Raw genomic sequence first — 17,073 nt, 5'->3', positions numbered from 1 at the left:
TAGGTTCTAATTAACTTTGAAGCATTAGTTTAGAAAACTAAACCGGTACTATGGATATTATGCAAATGAAATTGTACTATCAGAAAAAAGATGGAGAGGAGACTGCGTCAACCTCAAACAAGGGGAAGTCTTTTTTATATTTATAAATATTTATTTCATCATGACTAGAAAATTAATCATTGATCAACAAAAGGTATAATACGAAATATATTTATCATTAATGAATGCAATTAAATCATTTATATTTGAATATCTTCCTATTTTTTCAAGGAAAAGGTTGTAGAGGTAGGAAGCATCCTAGCTAGTTACTCATATGACCAGATGGATGGCGAATATAAGATTGGCCTGTTTCGAGACCGATTTTACACGTGCATGTGCATTTTTTTTTTCTAAACCAAATTTGCTCAATTTTTGTTTTCCATATATATATGTATTATCATCCGAGTTGTCCGGAACCGATTTTTACATACTAGTATAAAACTTTCCAAAATTAAACTAGATTTGGACTACAAAAGTAAGATTGAATCGTTTTAAATAAATTTAGAGAAATTGATCACCTGTCATACAATAATCAAGTTGGATTTTATAATGGGTTAAGGTGCAAAAATACCCTAACGTTTTGGGTTAGGAGCAATTTTACCCCTAACGTCTAAAATGGTGCAATTTTACCCCTAACGTTGGAAACCAAGAGCAATTTTACCCATAACGTTAATAAATTGGGTCAATTTGAGAAATAATTCATCAAACTGTCTTCTCGGTCATGAATCTTGTTATCTACACTTCATACATGTGTCATTTTATCAGTAACAAATCACAAACATTTGTTAGGATGTGAAAAAAATAAAAAAATATATTGTCTTTTTGTACGGATTAGACAAAAAAATTCAAAAAATCTACCGAATTTATAAATATTAATCTCAAATTCTATTATTAAATTATAAAAAACATGAAATTCTTTTTTTAGAACGAATTGTTATGGAATTGGTGCAGAATAATGAATAAAAATTTATGTGTTTTATAATAGTGTCTAAAATTGATCCAATTTATCAACGTTAAGGGTAAAATTGCTCTTGGCTTCCAACGTTAGGGGTAAAATTGCACCATTTTAGACGTTAGGGGTAAAATTGCTCCTAGCCCAAAACGTTAGGGGTATTTTTGCACCTTAACCCTTTTATAATTAAATAGAAAGGTAATGTTTGGCAATTAGCTGATAGCTGATTAAATTAACTGTTAGCTGATGACAAGCAGATTGTGTAAACTTGTTTGATAAAAATTAGCTGATTGCTAATAGCGTTTTGTGTAAAATGATAAATAAAGACATGGTAAAACATTTATTTAGGATTAAAGAGTATTAACTAGGGGTAAAAAAATGTCTATAAAAAGAGATGAATCAATAAGCTAATTGAAAGTGCTCCTAAAATGAGTTTTTTCAAAATTAGCTTTTTGGATCCACTATTAAGGCTCTGTTTGGGAATTAACTGTTAGCTGTTAGCTGATTACATTAGCTGATTTGACTAGCTGATTTGATTAGCTGTTTGTGTAGACCTGTTTGGTAAAAATTAGCTGATTGATAATAGCGGTTTGTGCAAAAAGACGAATAAGGGCATTAATTTTGGCACAGGAAAAGAGGGAGTCTATTTATTAGGGTTAAAGAAGTCCATTAATTTTAATATTGCAAAACGCTAATTTAGAAAAAGCTCTTTAAGAGCTTTTTCTAAATTAGCGTTTTCACCCCAAAACTCTCTCCCAAACATCTCTCCACCAAACACTCCAATTAGCGGTTTCAATGGTCAAACCTCTAAAGTTGGTCAAAACCGCTCTTTTTATCCAAAAACGCTCTTTACCAAACAGGGCCTAGATGTTTGACTAGTCAAAACCTCTAAAATGTCTCAAACCTCTAATTTTAGTCCAAAAAGCTTTTTAACAAATATGGTCTAACTTAATGAATTAATTAACCACTTTGAACCTTAATTTATCGGAAACAGGGGATCGAAACCAATTGTGAACCTCACATCGATCCTTCATTATTATTAATATTAATATTAATTTGTGTTTGTGATATTGAGATATTAGATCTCCAGTCCACGTATCTTTCATGCATGAAAAATTGGTTTCCTGCAACATATTTGTAAAGCATAGACATATAGAGGTAATTTAATTTAGGGTAGATTTTCCATGCATTTGTATAATGTCGTGACTGAGTTGGACCTATTATGTGCTGCATTACATAGCATTTTCCAAGGTGGCTCCCTATTTCGCAACAACCCTCAAATTTCAACTCTTTTTTATTTTTATTTTTATTTTTCTAAATTATGGTCCATCTTTGAAACACAAAATTATTTTTATTATTTTTATAATTTCTACCATTTCCTTCCCAATAATACTAACTTTTTTTTTTTACAATAATACATAATCATTTCATTTGATGAAGAGTAGATCATGAAAATAGTAAGGGATAAAACTTTACACAAGTACATGCTAATGCCTAATACAACGTCCATAAAGGAAATAAAAAAGCTACAAATAGCAAAAATAACCATAAAAGGTACAACTAAAACAATAAGACGAAAAAACTCATATTTCTCACGAATCCAACTCCGCATGAAAGCAACTGCAAACCAATTGTCATCATTTAGTTTCTTCCGACTAATTGGATCTGAGTCCTTTTTACTGGTGCAACCCCGTAGATATATGTATAAAATAATATGTTTCCGCTCTTGCTAAACCTGAAAAAAATCTAAACTACTGAGTTATATAGATAACAAGTGTGAATCAAACGGAGAAAATCCGATGAAAGGTATGGATTTCAACTGAAACAAAAAAGAAAACACTGAAAAAATTAGAAAAACGGAAGTAAAACCATAGATGGAGGAGAAAGAAGAGAGACAAACGGTGAGCTAGCTCATTCATAAATACATCAAAATCAAAATCTTCAAAAGAGTAATTTTCAATATATTTCAATCACTGATATTAAATTTAACAAAATATAAATGAAGTTGCTATTGGTATAATTTGTGGAATTATGAGCATGTTTGGTTCAATATCCGCGAATAGCTATTGCCGTTAGCTACTGACATGTTTGGTATATAATAATGGTGTTTGATGAAAAACTATTTGGAAAAGCAGATTGGCTCAAACTGATAATTTAGAAAAACAATTAGTTTTAAAAACTTTTTTGATTACAAGATTGCAGCATTTATATTGATTTTTTTTTTGTCCCAAATTACCATCCTTACCTATTAGAAATGAGAGAATTTATTTATTTATAATCGTTATTCTTATTATGAGTTTTATTCGTAAATTTCAACAAATTGAAATAAATTGAATTGAGTTGTACCAAAAATGAGGTTTCTGGACACTCTTGAGAAATGTAATTTGAATACTATATGTATCAATTCAACAATATTTTATATTTTTTCTTTTATTATATTCTCAAGTATTATTTTGTTGGATTAAATATAGAGCTATTTATATAAAATTGTTATTTTTTCTTTAATTTTTTATGTATTAGTAAAAATCTAAGAATGTTTTTCATTGATTTAAATATATTTTTCTGTACTAATAAGAATAAAGTTATAACATGTGTACATAATAGATATGTATAAAACGATTCAGGATACGTGACACTTAAGGGGGTCATCAGATCAGACATCACGTGTCCAAACATAGCTTCATATCTATAAAAAAAAGCTTCCATGGAACGTTCCCCATTTAAGAAAACCTCTATATGCGGCTAGGGCAAAGACTCCTTCGTTTGGGAGACTTCTCCTAAAGTCAGACTTGCAACAAGAGTAGGAATCCTCATACATATAACGTTCCTAGAAGAATAATGGCTCAACCTTCACCTTATAAATAGACAAGTGTAGTCACACTGAAGAGGACATTAACACTACGATCTCATAATTAATCCTTACTCCTCCACCCTTTCAACACTTATTGACTTAGACATCAGAGTGGGTTCGCCGGACTCCGACCCCTTCTTTTGTTTTACATGTAAGCCTCAGAAGATTTACGAGGAGACTGGAACGTTCGGTCAAAGTTCATATACACAGTTATCAATAACGTTTTTTAGGAGGTGATTAAGAATATAACATGCTGAGCACTAATTTATAGTGAAAAATTGTTTATAATCCTATTAGTAAATATAAATATTTATCCATTTGCACAAAGTTATATTTATCAATTAGTAACTCATTATTTCAATATGAATTATTAAAGAATAAAATAATAGACATAAAAGATTTGCTTCAGAAGATAGAATTGCTCCACTCTGTACAAAAAAAAAGGCATACAATATGGGTTCATTCGACTTACTTATTCCAGTTCTTGAGTTTTTCACAACTCTGAACTATAATGATGAAAGCAGAGTATGTTCTATCTCCTTCCGCTTATTTAGTGAATGCAGAACCATAACTGAACTTGACTTTTACGGGTTATTTGGTCTCCCCAAAGAGGGGTTATATAGGGTGGACAGAGGATATGTCCCAAATGGCCATATGGTGTGAGATGTCCACGAGTCTAAAAGCGGGGGTCTAAGGTCATGAAAAATAAATACATTATAGACCCCGTTCTGCGATTAATGCATAAATTTATCTGTTACACTGTCACAGACAAAAGTTACAGTGATAAAATAATAGACATTAAATTGCTTTTATTGCATTGTTTAAAGGAAAGTATAATTATAAATGTGCCTATAGTTATATTTTTTCTTATGAACGAGACTTTGGGCAAATCTCCGGTCCAGTTTGGGATTTGGTCACTTTGTGACTCGATTTGCCGAACACTTTGGATTCCATGAGAGGCTCAAAACTTTGGCTCGTGTTGATACTATTTTAATGGATTTTGATTTCAATGAGAGAGGAGACTATCCTGAGGTCAATAGGCGAAGGTCTGTGGCTAGAAATGCGGAAAAAGGCACTTTAGCCAACAAATCTGCCCCCAATGCACCTCCACCTCAGAATTTCGATATGGATACCATCATGGCACGGTTTCTAGATGTTGGAGGCATCTAACACCCGGATTGAGGAGCAGAATGCTCAGATTGAGGTAGACATCACCAATTCCATGTCCCTACACCAGCAAAACAGTGAAAGACTTCCAAGCCTCACTCACAACTTGTAAGGAATGATGGTGGAATCACTTGAGAGTATTTAAGGGTGAAAATGTTCTTCAAAAGAGATGCATCAATAAACTAATTGAAAAAGCTCATAAAACCAGTTTTTTAGACCAAATAAGATCTTTCAAACCTCTATTCACCAAACACCAATATTAGATGTATGATTAGTCAAAACCTTTAAAGTGGTTCAAACGTCTAATTTTACTTCAAAAAGCTCTTTACCAAATACGGCCCATATATGGTTAACTTACAAAAAAAATAAATAAAAAGGATTTGAGAAACTATATAATTTTCTTACAAAAAGGGAGAAACTATAAAATTAATTATGATTTAAAAATAAATGCACTATAATTTTATACGGATCAAAATATAAATGTTAATTAAGTTTTTTTAAACCGTTCATAAAGAAAAAGTTTCTTTTAAACCGAGAAAGTATTATATTTTCCACTTTTTCTGTAGTATATATATAGTACATAATTTAGGTAACAAGTACCCTTTATCGTTATTTAAAATAGGAAGAAAAATTTGAAAATTAACTGAATGTTTCCTAAAAAAAAATAATACAAGGATCCCGTTCAAGTAAACTACTACCAATTTTTTTTTTTTTTTTTTTTTCTGTTAAGTAGTAGAAAAAATAAATGTTTAAATTTTAATATTAGAAAATAGGATAAATGGTAATTTTAAATTTAATTTAGTAATGAAAACAGACTAAAGACCTATTTGTTTTACCTACTTTGCTGTTACGGTTTTCTATTTGTGGTTGGAAAAAACTGTTTTTTCAAAAAGCAGGAATTCTCTGCTTTTGTAAAAGGCTATTTTTCAGTGGTAACAGACAAACATGAGGTCACTAACCAAACACCTAAAATTATTTAAAAAAAAAAACCAAACATCTAAGAGCATCTCCAAGAGACTCTTAGTGCACTGTCTAAAAATAATATAAATAATTGACTCTTAGTGATTTAAGAGTAACTAAAATATATCATCTCCAATAATACTTCTTATATTCACTCCTTATTTATTATTTTATAACTAAAATTATTAATGATTGTTATATTTTTTTTTTGGTAGGAAAAAGAAAATAAAACAAACAAACAAAAAAGCTAACCCGGGATCAGCCTTGGGAAGCTAACCCCCACCACATCCTCCAGAAGGATCGAGGAGACAAAAGCCGGAGGAGAAGAGTAAGAAGTGACTCCCCAACTTCCTTCATGACCAGCAGCCGACAGACGATCCGCCACCCTGTTTTGCTCCCTAAAGATATGGCAGAAAGAGATAGAAACAAAGGAATGACAGAGCCTCTTGATACTTTTAATCAAATTATTGCTATTCAAACCAATAGCTTTATTATTGGAGATTAACCTGATAGCTTCCTGATTGTCAGACTCAACAATCAGATTATCCACCCCCAATCTCTTGGTCAGAATAAATACCCCACAACTCAGCCAAAAAGGAAGAACATATGCCAAGATTATGTGAGAACCCAGAAATCCAAGCACCCCCATCATCTCTCAAGACTCCACCTACAGCAATATTACCATTGGCTAGACAAGAGCCATCAGTATTAAGCTTCATCATACCTTCTCTAGGTCTTGTCCAGCAAAGAAGGTGAATCGCCTTTCTTTGAATATATCTATAAAGAGATTCTTCCTTGAAACTATTAATAATATGATAAATCTTTTTAGCAAAAAAATCAACCAAGTTAGGGATATTAATAATATCAGCCCCAAAAATCTCCTTATTTCTCCAATCCCAAATTTGGTGACAGACAACAGAAAAGAAGATCTCACCATGCTCTAGATTAGTTAGCAACTTCCCACTCACCCCATCCTCAAACCACTCCAGATTGGAATGAGAAAAGAACATATCAATCATATGACTAGAGAGAATTTTCCTCCAAATAGCTTTACTTCTATCACAATCCCTAAGAGCATGACAAATGGTTTCTTCATGCCCTCTACATCTGCTACAATCTCCAGACTCCACCAGATGGCGCCTTTTTCTATTTGAATTAGTAAGCAGTCTGTTTTTAACCCCAAGCCATAAGAAACTTCTAATTCTGTAGGGCACTTTCATAGACCATAACAACTTCCAAATATCTGAGTGAGGCTCTTCATCACAGTTGCTAAAAGCCTCAAAGGCAGACTTACAAGAATAAGCTCCATTATTGGTAGAAGCCCAACAATAATTATCCCTATCCTCTTCCATGCTACTAATCTTCACTCCTCTAATTCTAAAGAGAGTATTCAAGCTAAAAAAAAGACTCAAATTTAGACCAAATCCATTCACCTTCAGAATCCACTACATCAGCTATCTTCCAGTTGCGAAAATTAACAGGGGGAAGGGAGCTACAAACCTCTAATAGAGACTTGTCACCAATCCACTTGTCATACCAAAAGCTGATAGTCTTACCATTACCCACATCCCAACCAATCCCAGAACAAAATTCTAAAAAAATAGAACTGAGGACTTTCCAGAGAAAGGAACAGTTAACAACTCTTTCTTTAGGCCCTCCAAAAATCTTATCTTTTCTATACTTACCACATAGTAAGCGAACCCAAAGAGCCGAAGGATTCTGCCACATTCTCCAAAGAAGCTTCATCAATAAAACTTTGTTATTATCTTTAGCTTGTCTAATCCCCAGACCCCCTCTATCTCTAGGCTTGCAAACCTCCTTCCAAGGAACAAGATGGATCTTCTTATTATCTACTGAATTCCCCCAAAGAAAACGATGATTAATTTTATCCAGATCATTGAGGACCGACTCCGGCAATCTACAAGCTTGCATAATATGGTTAGGAACCGATAAGAGTAAGACGCCCCGCAAGAGATAAAGTTTTAGCTTTCCAATTAGCACATTTGCTAGAAGTTTTATCCAGAATCTCTTTAAAAGAAGCTTTAGAGACTCTATCACTATGGAGGGGAACCCCAAGATAATTACCAAAGGAGTTGGTCAAAGGAATACCCGAAATATCACTCAACTTGCACATTCTTATACTCATATTCTTAGAACAAAGCATTCTAGACTTCTGAATATTAAGTTTTTGACCAGAAGCCTCACAAAAACAATTAATGATTTTCATAATCTCCCCCATTTGATCCTCATTCCCTTCCACAAAGATCATAGCATCATCAACAAAGAATAAGTGAGTAATAGCAGGACAGAATCTATTAATAGACACTGGATGAAAAGTCCTATTATCAATTGCCTCCTGGATAAGGTGAGTCAATCTTTCCTTAGCTATAACAAAAAGAAAGGGGCTCATAGGATCGCCTTGCCTAACACCCCTGGAGGAGGAGAACTCCTCAGACATGTCCCCATTGATAAAAACCTGAAAAGTAGGAGAAGAAATGCATACCTCAATTAACCTCCTCCAACTCTCCGGAATTCCAGCTCTCTCAAGACTATCAAATAAAAAACTCCAGTTGAGGCGATCATAAGCTTTCTCCAGATCCAGCTTGAAAGCCAAAATACCCTTTCTACCCTTCTTGATCTTCATAGAATGAACCATCTCCTGGGCAATAAAAACATTATCCATCATTTGTCTACCAATAACAAAACTGCCTTGGTTCTGACTGATAATATCTGGAAGAATGTCACGGAGTCTATTAGCCACCATTTTGGTTATCACTTTATAGAGAACATTACAAAGGCTGATAGGTCTCATTTGTAAGACAGAAGAAGGTCTTTCAACTTTGGGGATCAGAACTAGAAGGGTCTTATTCACAAGCCTAATATTTTCAGGATTTATAAACACCCCTTCAATAAACTTATAAATACCTTCTTTCACAGTATCCCAATGCTTATGATAAAAACCAGCAGGAATGCCATCAATTCCAGGAGCTTTAGTGCCCCCCATGCTAAAAATAGCTTGATCAATCTCTTCCTTGTTAAAGGGATGAAAAGCTTTCAGAAAATTATCCTCCTCAATCCTGGGATAAGTAGTAATAGACAGAGCTTTATTTAGATCTACAATCTCCTCTTTGAATAAGTCTTTGTAAAAGTTAAGGGCAAGATTGCGAATATCTTCATTCTCATAGACCCAATCACCATTACTATCTTTAATAGCATCAATCTTGTTTCTCTGTCTTATAATAATAGTAGAAAGATGAAAAAACCTGGTATTACGATCTCCATCTTTAATCCAAGTTTTTCTAGACATCTGAAACCAAAGAAGCTCTTCTTGTCTTAAAACAGCTTCAAGCTCCTTCTGAAGAGTTCTGAGAAGACCATCCAAACTGTGATCAAATCTAGCCTCCAATCTGCGATGAATACCCTCAATTCTTCTCAACAAATTGTTCTTTCTCCTAATAATATGACCAAAGATCTTCTTATTCCATCCCATAACACTCTTTCTAAAACCTTCTGAGGCTTGTAAGACATTAGAATGAGGAATCCAATTATCTTTCACAAAATTTTTAAACTCGGGATGAGACTCCCAAGCCACCTGGTATCTAAACGGCCTATTCCCTTTAGACTGCTGGGCTCTACAAAGCCTAAATAAGATAAGACAATGATCTGAATGTCTGAAGGGCAAATTAAGAACACAAACCTCAGGAAACCTGACTTGAGCAGAAACATTGGCATAAACTTTATCCAGACGAACAAAAGTACTATTCCGCTTCCAAGTAAACTTATGACCAGCGGCCCCCAAATCAGACAGACCACATATATCCATACTCTGCTTATGATTCAGACAACGATTCACATAATGATTAGCCCCCCCTCTCTGATCACTCATAACAACAATATCATTAAAGTCACCAGCCACAAACCAAGAATCAATCATATTAATACTAATAGAATAGAGAACCTTCCAAAGCCTTTTACGATTAGCCAAGACAGGATCAGCATAAACAAAGGTAAAAAAGAAAGGACTATTACCAGGCAGGCTCACTTTGCTATGAATAAATTGCTTATCCATACTAATAATATCAAAATGAATTCGATCTGGCTTCCAAAAAAGCCAAATCCCACCAGCACGACCAGTAGCTTCCGATCTAATGCAACTCCATTTTCTAAACTTTTTAACCACCTCATCTGCCTTAACTCCACTAATCTTAGTTTCCATTAAAACAAAACAAGAGGGATTAAATTGTTTAATTAAATCATTAACATGGACTCGGGTAGCCTTGCTAGTCGCGCCTCTAACATTCCAAGCCAACAAATCCATAGAAAGGAAGACTACTAACACCACCCAAACCCTACATAAGGTATTTATTAGGGCTCCTAAGAACCTTCCTGAGGTACCATTAGGCCCCCTCTTATCCAGAATATTCATAGAATTCCTAGAATTCTGAATACTTTTCTGCTTGCCTTTAGGTTTTTTCATACTAATTTTATTAACCCCCATAACTTTTCCAACATTCTGTTCAACATAGGATTTAGGGATACTAACCTTTTTATTCTTGTCTTTCATATTTGTAACATAGCTTTTAGAAATATTCTGGCCATCACCTTTGGAAATAAGGAGGGGGTTGACAGTCTCAATCCCTTTGTCAGAAGTTTCAGCAGAATCTAAATCCGGTCTGCTTTGTCCAATAGGCTTCTCTAACTGGTCTGAATCTTGAGCCTCCACACTATTTAGAGCTCCAAATCTAGACTCTGAATTTAAGCTCGAAGCCCCCCTAGAACCTTTATCAACTTTTGGGCTAAATTTCCCTTTATCAGACGAGGATGGATTCGAATGACTCGGAGAATTTTGGATATTAATATCCGGAGGGCGATTCTGAGCAACAGAAGGCCGAGTCCTACGTCTGTAGATCTCTTAGCAACCATCCAGGGGCCAAAATTTTCCTCTTCCTTTTGAATACTTTCATCTCTACTTTCAACCACCTCACCAACCTCTTTCAACACCTTTTCCCTCTTTGGGCACCCATCAAAAGTATGGCCATACATGCCACATTCAAAGCAAATATTATGTAGGCCTTCATACTCTATAAAGTAAACTTTATTATGAACACAAAACTTAGACAAGAGGGATTTAACAAGGTCAATGGCAATACAAACTCTTGCAAACTTACCTCTAATAGCCCCTATGGTTGTTTTATCCATATGGTGGACCTTGCCAACCAAACCACCTATTTTGTTAAGAAAACTTTCATTGTAATATTCAATTGGAAGCCCTGGGAATCTAACCAATGTCAGAATTCTGTTCACCGAGCAATCATGTGGATTAAAATTTGGAACCCATGGCGTTAAAGCCAGAACTTGGTTAGAAATTATGTAATGACCCCCATTAATCATGACATTAAAATCCTCAGACCTTGTAAACTTAATTACATAGTAATCATTTTCTAGATCAGTAATACTGATTTTACCTTTCTTTGCCCACTGTGCCTGAATTCTCTGAGCAAAATAGTTGAAACTAATTCTTTTGCCCAGCACTGTAACAATTAGAGCAAGCTTCCATTTGGCTCTAAGAGCACGCTTCTCTTCCGAGGAAAGGCGGATCACGGGACAAAGCAGATCATCATGATCATTGTCCTCTTCATCTGAATCTGAAAGAAATTCTTTCGACTCGTCCTCCATAACATCTTCCTCCAAACTAGGTTCCTCCTCTACCACACCCATCACCTTATCTTTCCATGAAAAGCGATCTATTCCTAAATTGGAATTAAAGTTGTTTGCCAATTCTCCAATATGATTGATAGAATCAACTATACTGACCCGAGCATTGGAGGCCTTCATAACTTCCCGAGAATCCCCAACACAACCATTCCCTACCCTATTCAAATCACCTTCGATCATCGGATCGACCGATTTTTTCGTCTCCACCACCATTCCTAACTCCAGATCGGCGTCGGACCCCCCTTTCCACCTCGAAAGCCGCATTGGGACCGCCTCCCCTAGCCGTAGTCAATAATCGGCCGTGGGCCCCTGCCGTCTCTGCCATCGACCCTTGTTCGCCACCGCCCGACTCGACCCCTGTACCCCCTGCCATCACCGCCGTCGAAACTCGGCCTCCCCCACCCGACGCAACTCCTCTCCCTTCCGCCGCACCAGATCCGACACCACCCGCATCTCCTCTCTCGCCATCCACCACAAACAGCCTCCCCTACCCAGCTACCCTTCCTCGCCTCCCCAACACCCGTCGTCGCCATCTCCCCATCTCCCAAAGCCGTCGCCGCCCCCCTTCTCTTTACCATAAAACCCTAACCCTATTTTCCTTTTTTTCCTAGAGAGAAAAAACCGAAAAAAGATAAATACCAAAAAACTGGTTAATGTGATGATTGATATATTTACCAATAGTTAAAAGAGAAACTCTTTAATAATAAATTATTAATAAAAAATGAAGTTAGAAGACACTAAGAGGTCTAGAGACTTTCTGTTAATAGAGAGAGTGAAGAGGCTCATAGTGATTGAGGATCCACTAAGAGGCTGTTGAAGCTCATTTTTTATTCTTCCTTATCAAATTTTAACTTAAGAGCCAATTTAAGAGGTTTTTTGGAGATGCGCTAAGCCATTGTTTGGAAGAGGGTTAATGGAAGTAAATGAGAGTAATGGAAGGTTAAATATTTTGGAAGTTTTTTTTAGAGTAAACAAAGGTTAATGGAAATTAAATGTTTACTTCCTTTAACCTCCAGACTCTAACTTCCAAATTGAAGATTAATAGAAGTAACCTAAAGTTTTTTAAATTTTTTTATCTCTGCATAGTAAATTTAACTTTCATTCCCCCTCGTATTTAACTCCTAAACAAAGTTAAACATTTAACCTCATTTACGTTTTATAAACTTTCAAATAAGGTTAATTTTTAACTTTTCTTTCCATCAATTCCCTTTCATTTTCATTACCTCCATTAACCTCCAAACTCCTGAATAAAAGCTAAAACTTTACTTTTTGAAGAAAAAGACAAATACTAGCATGAAAAGCGACTACCTAATACCCTCTAATAATAATAATAACAACTACTTCTTCAAAAAAAAAAAAAACGGACTAATAGAATTGTTTATGTTGATTAAGGTGTTTGGGTATAAAAATGGAAACTGTTCTTTAAAAAATAAGGAAACAGTTTATGACGTCATAAATGAGGAACGCCTTTTGACGTATGTTTGGGCAGATAAATAATTATATTCTTTAATTGACTTGGGGCAGTCCATAAGTCGCTACTACTTCTTCGTTAAGTAGCACACTGCGCATCTTCACTTCTCTTTCCCCTTTCTCTTTACTTTAATACCCAGAAGCTCAAAGGTTCCGTACAGTTATTCCTTTTACATTTCTCTCTCTATATATATCTATATAAATAGGCCATTTTACATTCACTCTCTACAAAACAATCATAATTTTTGCATTCCAGATATTGAAAAAGCAACCATGGGCTCTTTTGTTGATAACAAGGTAATTTCACTCATCTCTCTTTATTAAATTTAGTTTCGAGAACATGATTCCGATATCCCTAATTTGCAGGAAACAATTGAAAATTTCGATTCTCAGAAAGAAATCACTGTTTCTCAGACTGAAATTGCTGATCAGGAAGTGAAAAAAAGCTCAGGTGAAATTGTGTCAGCTGAAAATGTTTGTGAGATTCAAACTCCTGATGTTTCTGAGGAAAAGATGAGTGAAATTGAAAGAGATGATTCTCAGAAAGAAATTACTGAAATCGATCAGGAAGTGAAAATCGCAGCCGAAAAGGAAGATGAGAATGTTCGTCTGAATGAAATCCCTGCTGTTTCTGAGGAAAGGAAGAGTGAAGTTGATGTGAAATTAAGTGAATGTGAGAGAAACTACAGAGTTGTTTTTGTTTTAGGTGAGTTTTATTTTGTGCATATATATTTTGTGTTTATGAAGAAGATGTTCTTCGTCTGCTGATATGCGCTCTGTAGGGGGGCCTGGTGGCGGCAAGAGCACTCAATGTGCTAATATTTCTAAACAGATTGGATTCACACATCTGAGCAGTGGTGATCTGCTAAGAAAAGCTGTTCAAAATGATCCCGAGCATGGGTATGTATGATTGAATTAATTAATCTAATCACATTCATAGTAAAATGTCGCACGAAACGATTATTTTAATTTCATTTATGTTTTGCAGACCGATGATTCAGAGGATGATCAAGGAGGGAGAGAGTGTTCCGCCGGAGCTTACAATGGTGATTTTGATGAAGGCTATTGAGAGAAGTGATAACGACAAGTTTATGCTTGATGGATTTCCTCGTGATGAGGAAATCCGAGTTGCATTTGAAGCTGCTGTGAGTATATAAATGCAATAAAAGCTATAACAGTGTTAAATTGTATTATCGTGTCAGAAATTGAAATGTGATTTGTGCGTGTTTTGCAGACTAAGACTGAGCCGGAGCTGGTCCTGTTTTTTGACTGCTCGGAAGAAGAAAGGGAAAAGAGAATTCTCTCTAGGAATCAAGTACGTTGCATTTGATGATATGTTGCATGGAAATAAACACGGATTGTTGCTAATTTAATTTGTTATTTTGTTTTGGTTTATAAAGGGAAGAGTAGATGATAACCCCGAAAGTATAAGGAAGCGGTTTAAGTATTTTGAAGAGCATACTCTTCCTGTGGTTGAATATTACAGGTCTCGGGGCAAGGTTTACCAGGTAATTGTATACATTTTTTAGTAAATTTATCGTTATTTTTAGTAATTATAATATGGTGATTTATGTTGCTTTTGATCTCAGATTGATGCTTCAAAAACGAAGGAAGAGGTTTCTGAGACTATTACAAGTCTTTTAACGAAAACTGTAGCTCATGTTCAAGCAGAGACTGAAGAAATTGAAGTAGAGTTGGAGAAGGACATTAGTAAAATGAAATTATGAGCCATTAACCTTTTTTATTTTTATTTTAGGGGTTATAACTGCTGTTAATGTGAATTAACTTTGGTTATTATGATAACCATTTTGGAGAATATAATATTTTAGTTGTGACAGTTTACTTTAGATTTCATGAGTTTAATGGTTGGGTAATTATCTACAATGAATTTTAATGCGAGAGGTGGTCAAAAATAGAATATATTTTGGGAATTTACTTTCATAAGAATAGATTATTGGGGAATTTACTTTCTAATCACTTCTTTTTTTCCCCAATAATTTATACTATTTTACATTGCTTAACTTTTACTTTTAAGGAAAAAAGATTCTATTTGCCAAAACTTGTACCATTTCTAATCTTCATCCTCATTGAAATAATTTAAATTTAATAACTTATCAATAATTTTTTTTTTATATTTCATATTTTATCTATATTCCATGTACAAATTGCCAATGCATTTCTTTAGAAAAACAACAAAACTCACAATTTGTTTTATATCTAATTAATATACATTTTTTAAAAATAATTTTAGAATAAACTATCATGTAATTATTTATTATTAAACCCTTACATTTCTTATGGAATTTATGAAACTTATCCAATTTTTAAAAATGTTTGATCAATTTCAACCAATTTTACACAAGGTTAAATTAGATGTTTTTTTTTAATCTTTTTTCATTTAGTTAAAACAAATTGTTTCTACATTGTTTTTTTTTTTTTTTTTTATCGATATAAGCCCATGATATCCAATTTTAGTCAATTTCATGTATGATCAAATTTAATGAAATTGGTGTAATTGCATTTAAGAATATAACCAGGATCCAATTGTTGAACTAACATGGCGTTTGGTATTCTATTGGGATAGAGATAGAGATAAAGGTTAAGATAGAAACAAAGATAAATGGTTGGGATAAGGATAAAAATATGATAGTCGAGAATTATTATTCCATGTTTGGTATGTGGGATAGAGATGAGGATAAAATAATACATTTTATTATTTTAATTTTATTTAAACTACATAACATTAATTTGAGGGATAAGATTGACTTTTCCATCCCATTAAAATCGGGTAAATTTCATCAATGGTGTACAACTTTTGCCTCATTTCACACTTTGGTGTACAACCTTCAATTTGTCTCACTAATGTGTACGAACTTGTAAGTGACCTCCCACTTTGGTGTACAGCAGGTAAAATGACCTGTTTGACCAGTCAACTCGAAATCAATATACGACATCAACATTTTTCATAATATTCATTAATTAAAGTGGGACCCATAAATAATAAAAAAAATAATTTTATCTATTTCTCTTTTTTAACCTTATACATTAATCTCTTCATCTTTTTCTTTCATATTCTTCCCTATGTTTTTTTCTCTCTAACTCCTCTCTCTTTCTAACCCCTCTCTCTCTAAATCTGATTGCATTTAAGGCTAGCCTAAGAAGGAAAGTCACGAATAAGTTTCTGTTGGAACAATGACCATGCGTATATCACCGCCTTCATCCTCAACTTCTGATTCTCCATTTTCAATTCAATGACTGCACTTTCTTATTCTTGCCTTTCAAGTTCAGTTTTCCATCGCCATATATATATACTCCACGTCGAGGCCTTTCCAGAAACAAGGACAATGTAAAGAGCTATGAATTTTGAGCCTTAGCAAATCCTATTAATTGGCAAATTCTGTGGTGCAATTCTCTACATGCTCTCAAATGGTGCAGCACAGAAAAGAAAAAATCATGTAAAGAGCAAACTCTCATAATTTGTAGAAAATTAAAAAACAAAAGGCATAACAAATTCCATGTGACTAATTGAAGCAGAGACCATCTTCTCTGTCATTATTCTCCACAAATTTAAGCAAATTTTATCAATACTAACTGAAACTAAATTTTAGTTGCAGTCTAAAATCAACCGGATATGATTTCTTACTATCATTATTTTTAAAGAAATGGCAATGAAACGAACAAAATGGAAGTTTAAGCTGGACATTGATGAAGATGAGATGAAAGGCGTACCTATTCTTAGCGAACTGAGATCTCGAAGAAGTGGAATAATAAAAAAAAATTGAGTCAATAAATTGAAGCTGACCTTAATCTAAAAATGAAAATTCAACAAACCCAATTTACCAAAAAAACGAATACCCAAAATCAGAAGTAAACTTTTTTTGCAGAACATCACAAGAGAGAGAGGAGTAAGAGAGAGAAT

At 34.2% G+C, this 17,073-nt stretch overlaps 1 protein-coding gene across 1 annotated transcript; it reads left to right on the top strand.

Annotated features, from left to right (window-relative positions):
• Positions 1 to 13,244: 13,244 nt before the first annotated feature.
• LOC136200564 (UMP-CMP kinase 3-like) lies at positions 13,245 to 15,079 on the top strand. The gene is made up of 7 exons (XM_065990937.1): positions 13,245 to 13,451; positions 13,521 to 13,860; positions 13,937 to 14,054; positions 14,143 to 14,299; positions 14,389 to 14,469; positions 14,555 to 14,662; positions 14,744 to 15,079. Exons 1-7 carry the CDS (start codon positions 13,428 to 13,430, stop codon positions 14,879 to 14,881), a joined length of 966 nt encoding a protein of 321 aa, XP_065847009.1. The 5' UTR covers positions 13,245 to 13,427; the 3' UTR covers positions 14,882 to 15,079.
• The last annotated feature ends 1,994 nt before the right edge of the window (positions 15,080 to 17,073 follow it).

The sequence above is a fragment of the Euphorbia lathyris genome, chromosome 7 (genome assembly GCF_963576675.1).
Source record: "Euphorbia lathyris chromosome 7, ddEupLath1.1, whole genome shotgun sequence".
Taxonomy (NCBI): Eukaryota; Viridiplantae; Streptophyta; class Magnoliopsida; order Malpighiales; family Euphorbiaceae; genus Euphorbia; species Euphorbia lathyris.
This window is presented reverse-complemented; position numbering and strand designations above follow the sequence as displayed.